Source organism: Durio zibethinus, chromosome 2, assembly GCF_047325235.1.
Source record: "Durio zibethinus cultivar Kanyao isolate XHJ-2024 chromosome 2, ASM4732523v1, whole genome shotgun sequence".
NCBI lineage: Eukaryota > Viridiplantae > Streptophyta > Magnoliopsida > Malvales > Malvaceae > Durio > Durio zibethinus.
This window is the reverse complement of record NC_143163.1, coordinates 6,055,415-6,060,477: the sequence shown is the minus strand read 5'-3', so window position 1 is coordinate 6,060,477 and position 5,063 is coordinate 6,055,415. Positions and strand designations below refer to the sequence as shown.

The window sequence follows — 5,063 nt, the reverse complement described above, 5'->3', positions numbered from 1 at the left end:
TCAAGCAGCTTATTGGAATGGGATGACAACTTGGAATAGAGCTTGGAAAGAATCTGCAAAGAATCATGAAGCCGCCAACTATATATGATAAGAAAGATAGATTTGACTTGGGCTATAAGCCAATAAGAGGGGACAAAATGAAAATGATGAATGAGAAAAAAGAAAAGAGATTGGCTAATCTTAAAGGATGCGAGCCAAAGTCGAAATTGATGGTTTTTTTTTTACCTTTTATGATTTTTTCTAATTAGAATGATATATATATCCAATTCACTTGAAGCCCCAAATGTAAAATTTTTGAAAGTTTTTTTAAACTACCCATTCAGATGGTGGGTAAGAAAAAAAGGAAGAGTCAGGACAAAGATTTGTTCATGTGCCTTTGTCTTTTGGATTTTGAGTTGAATAATTATAAAGTGATAAAACTACCTGTTATCTTTATAACTTTTGAAAAGTAATATGTTATGAAATTTTAAATCCCTAATTGCTTGTTCCATAAGCATTGGAAGATCTTTTATGTAATGCTTGTCATTTTAATAAAAAACTTAGAAGATGCATTTACATTTCTTCTATTGTTTTCATTCATTTATTCATTTTTATTTTTCTTGCCATGCCAATGTTGTGTGCCAATATTCTCTTAATCTTACCTCTTTGTAGGTTCTCAAATAATGAATATATATTGTTAAGATTTTTGAAAATCTTTTTAATAAAAATTAATAAAATATAAAACACTTAAATTGTCAAAGTAAATAAAATTTTACAAGAATAAAAGTTACGATGAGTGATTTTATCAAAATTTATTAGGCAAACAATTTTTTCCAAAGATTCCAAAAGTGTTGAAAATATTTTGAGAATTCAACCCATGAATTTTTTTCTCAATAATAAAAATAAACAATAAATAAACATTTCAAACTAAATTAAATTTTTCGTCAATAATAAAATTAAGAGAAAATCACAAGTGTTAATTTTCCTTTAATTTTTTAAATAATACTACTTCACTTCAAAATATTAAAATAAAATTAGCAAATAAGCCCTTTTAAGAAAATAAATGATTTCTTTTAATATTTTTAAGGTAAGAAAATTTCTTAAGTTATATTGAAAACATCCAAAATAACTTTAAAAATTTTCAATAAAAATAAAAAATAAAAAAATGATAAGATAATAAATAAAAAAAACTATTTAAACGAGACCAATTTATGATCATATAAGATTAATTAGTACCATTTTCAAACGGATATTGTAGGAGTGCTATAACTTTCTCTGAACGTAATTATACTCCTGAACCTAACTTCAAATTCGTAAATCAAAAGATTGGATTGTTGGTCAATCGCATCCCGATAAAAAAAATTAATATCGAAGTCTAATTTTTTACGTCTAACGATCAAATTCTTGAATGAAAAATCGATATGGCATTTCTTTTTTGATAAACAGAGAGGTAAAATAAAAAGATAATCAGCAAAGCAAATTAAAAAAAAATGATGCATCCGAGATAGCAGCTCATTTGACAACTTTTTAATTTCTATTAAAATTATTTTTGTTAACGAAATTGAAGTGATAAAAATAAAATATTTATTTATAAAATTTAAATTCAAATATTTTCATTATTAATAATTTTCTTTGTAAATGATCTATAAATTATTGCTAATTCTTACATTATATCTTGACTTGATAGTTGAAATGAATAATGTCCCTTGCTTATATTTTGTTATCAACAATCAAAATAGTTATTTGTGGTAGTACTAATTACTCTTTCGTTTTTCCTTTAACCCTAACAAAAACTGTTCCAAATAAATCATTTTCTTCTTCATACCCCTAATTTTGTTTCTTACATTACTTGCTAACATTTCAGGTGCTCAAAATTCCATAAATATAGTCTCCCCTGAGTGTTTCTTTTTCTTTTTTCTTAAAATGACTTTGGGAAATATTGAAAAAAAAAATGATATTTGGAATACCTTGAAAAAGAAAAAAAGACAGCTAAGACAACCGATTTAGTAAAAGTTTATATTTTATCAAATTTATTGTTTGATGAAGTTAAACTTATAATATTATCAGTTAAATTTAAATATTAATTTTAATAAAATTATTTATAATTTTTTCAATTATAATTACAATAAATATTTTTAATAATAATTATAATAATTTTTGTTATTATTTTTAATTTTACCAAAATCAATCTTCTCATCCATTTAAAATGCACTGTTAAAGCACCACTTCTGACTTTATTTCTATCCCTTATGGCTTTATCCCTTTCGTTAAGCTATTTTCTAACCTCACATCGACACCGATACGCTATATCCAAAACAAAAACCCACCTTGAATTCCTTTGAAAAAATTCAATCTCCAAGCTCTGATCTGATCTCATGATTCCATTTCCCATTTTCAGTTCCCCAACCACTTCACTCTTCTAACACATAAAAGAATTCCATTTACGAATATGCGACAATTATTGTCTCCCACCACCTCGTACCCATCTCTACTTTTCCCTCTAAGTTCCCATCCTGTCTCTCGAAAACACCAATTTTGTCTAAGAGACAGCTTGAGCTTCTATACCCCACCAAAAATGGCTTCTTTTTCTGGGTTTTTAGCTAAGTCCCAGATGGAAATGACTGCTGTTGCTGGTGATACAAATGGGTTTTCTACACTGATGGAGTATGTTGGGAAGGGAGGACTAGATGTGGGAGATGATTTAGTAGTTTTGCTTTATCATATCCAATATGCTTGCAAGAGAATTGCTGCTCTTGTGGCTTCTCCTTTTAACTCTGCTCTCGGGAAACATTCAGGTCTTACTGGTGGGACATCCGGGGCTGGTGCTTCTGATAGGGATAAGCCAAAGCCGCTTGATATTGTGGCAGTATGTTTTACTATGCTAATTTTGTTATTGAATTTCAAGAAATATTGCTCTTTTTTCCCCTTAAATAGTATTTTGGTGGTGCACTGGTGCTATTATTGGGTATATTATCTTAAATAGTTTGGCTGTTATTGTCATCCTAGGAATTTGTTTCAAATGTGGCTCATATCTGATTATAATTTATATGAATTCTTAATCTTATGAACGATGAAATCATTGCAAATGACTGATGAATTGTTTAAAGCAGGAAATTTCTGGTTGAGAGGTTGAGTTGATGTAGAAACAGGTTGATTTTAAAGATGTAACCAGTTGAATTTTTGGTTTGCAATGTCCCTGTCCATTTTATTTCCTTAAGAGTATAAGGACTTGTGTATGGAAAGAATTAAAGTCTTCTGATCTGCTAAATTTTGTTTTATCTGCAGAATGAAATCATCTTGTCCTCTCTTAGAAATTCAGGAAAAGTTTCAGTCATGGCTTCAGAAGAAGATGATGTACCAATTTGGATCAATGATGATGGCACATTTGTGGTGGTATTGGATCCCCTTGATGGTTCTCGAAATATAGATGCTTCCATTCCCACTGGAACAATTTTTGGGATATATAAGCGGCTTGTGGAGCTAGATCATCTACCCACAGAGGAGAAGGCATCACTGAATTCGCTACAGAGTGGGGCAAAGCTTGTAGCTGCTGGCTATGTCCTCTATTCATCTGCCACAATTCTGTGTGCTAGCTTTGGCTCAGGAACACATGCATTTACATTAGATCATTCAACAGGAGACTTTATTCTCACACATCCAAGCATTAGAATTCCTCCTCGAGGTAACATACAGAATCTTGGCTGTTAAAATGTTATGCTCATGAATTCATTTAAATGAGATTTGTCTGATAGTTACTCCCTGATTTCACAAATTCAATGGAATCCTATTTGGATTTCTTACTGATGATGGTCTTCATTAGCAGTTTGATTAAATGGGAACTCTTTATTGTTTATAAACAACATAAGGTATGAAACGGATATTGTTTTCTTTCAATCCAGTTAACGATGCACTGGCTACTCAATGATTCCAGGTCAAATATACTCTGTCAATGATGCACGGTATTTTGACTGGCCTGAAGGTCTAAGACTATACATTGACACTATGAGACAAGGCAAAGGCAAATATCCCAAGAAATATTCAGCACGGTATATATGTTCGTTGGTTGCTGATTTCCACAGGACTCTCTTGTATGGTGGAATAGCAATGAATCCAAGGGACCATCTGCGCCTGGTGTACGAGGCAAATCCTCTCAGTTTTCTTGCGGAGCAAGCTGGAGGCAAAGGATCCAATGGTAAAAGTAGGATTCTTTCAATCCAACCAGTCAAACTGCATCAAAGATTGCCTCTCTTTTTGGGTAGTTTGGAGGATATAGATGAGTTGGAAAGTTATAGAGATGTTCAACAGAAAGTAAACCCTGGGTATGAAGTTTAACGACTTTGTTCTTTTGAACAGATTGATATGGTATAAAACCAGCTCTTCTCTGCTCTGCTGCTCTGTTTCTGTAAGTTCACATGACAGCTCCTCCTCTGCATTGTTAATATTTCTTTCTTCATTTTCTCAATGGCAGGATGTTACATGAGAATTTTAGGCTGAAGATCACAATACAAAATAAATTATCTTCTCCATCTTCTTTGTTTAACAATGTTTTTTCTTCTTCTTGTTGACAGTGAGTTTTATGCGTTGAGATTATAATTGAAACTAAGATCCGTTCATCCAATCCAATGTAAGAGGAGGGGAACGGGATTATAATCATAGGTTAAATATTCCATGAAGAGGTTGCTCAAAGTTTTCTTAAACAATCTTTCTGGCTGCTTAACCTCCGGCCTTTGACTCATTGGCTTCCTCACCACTCATCAGTTAAAAGATGAAAGATTCATATCCAAGAAAAGATACTAAAATTCAGGAACACTGTAAAAGCAAAATGTGCTGTTATTACAAAATCAATTTGTCAGCCAGCTAAGGCTAAATGTGAAAGCCAAGAGTGACAAAGATTTGGCAGTGTTCTAACAAGTTTTAGATTTGGTTGTTGTAAGTTCCTACCCAATACTAAAAAGAACAAAACAAACTAAACGCAACCATGTAAGAAGCAAGCAATCTCATATTACGACTAGTATTTTTCATTTTTAATGGTTCATCCTTAAAATTCTTTTTTGGTAAAAATGTACTACTACTACTAATATTTG

The 5,063-nt window shown here is 31.4% G+C and overlaps 1 protein-coding gene across 2 annotated transcripts; it reads left to right on the top strand.

The window, feature by feature from the left end:
• Nucleotides 1-2,209: 2,209 nt before the first annotated feature.
• LOC111309074 (Inositol monophosphatase family protein) lies at nucleotides 2,210-4,652 on the top strand. Of its 2 annotated transcripts, XR_002692342.2 has the most exons (4): nucleotides 2,210-2,845; nucleotides 3,265-3,661; nucleotides 3,911-4,381; nucleotides 4,548-4,652. XR_002692342.2 is itself a non-coding variant. In XM_022907915.2 (3 exons), exons 1-3 carry the CDS (start codon nucleotides 2,429-2,431, stop codon nucleotides 4,309-4,311), a joined length of 1,215 nt encoding a protein of 404 aa, XP_022763650.1. In that variant the 5' UTR covers nucleotides 2,210-2,428; the 3' UTR covers nucleotides 4,312-4,505. The 2 variants fall into 2 exon arrangements, 1 of the variants encoding a protein (XP_022763650.1); XM_022907915.2 differs by lacking the exon at nucleotides 4,548-4,652 and having other exon boundaries at nucleotides 3,911-4,505.
• The last annotated feature ends 411 nt before the right edge of the window (nucleotides 4,653-5,063 follow it).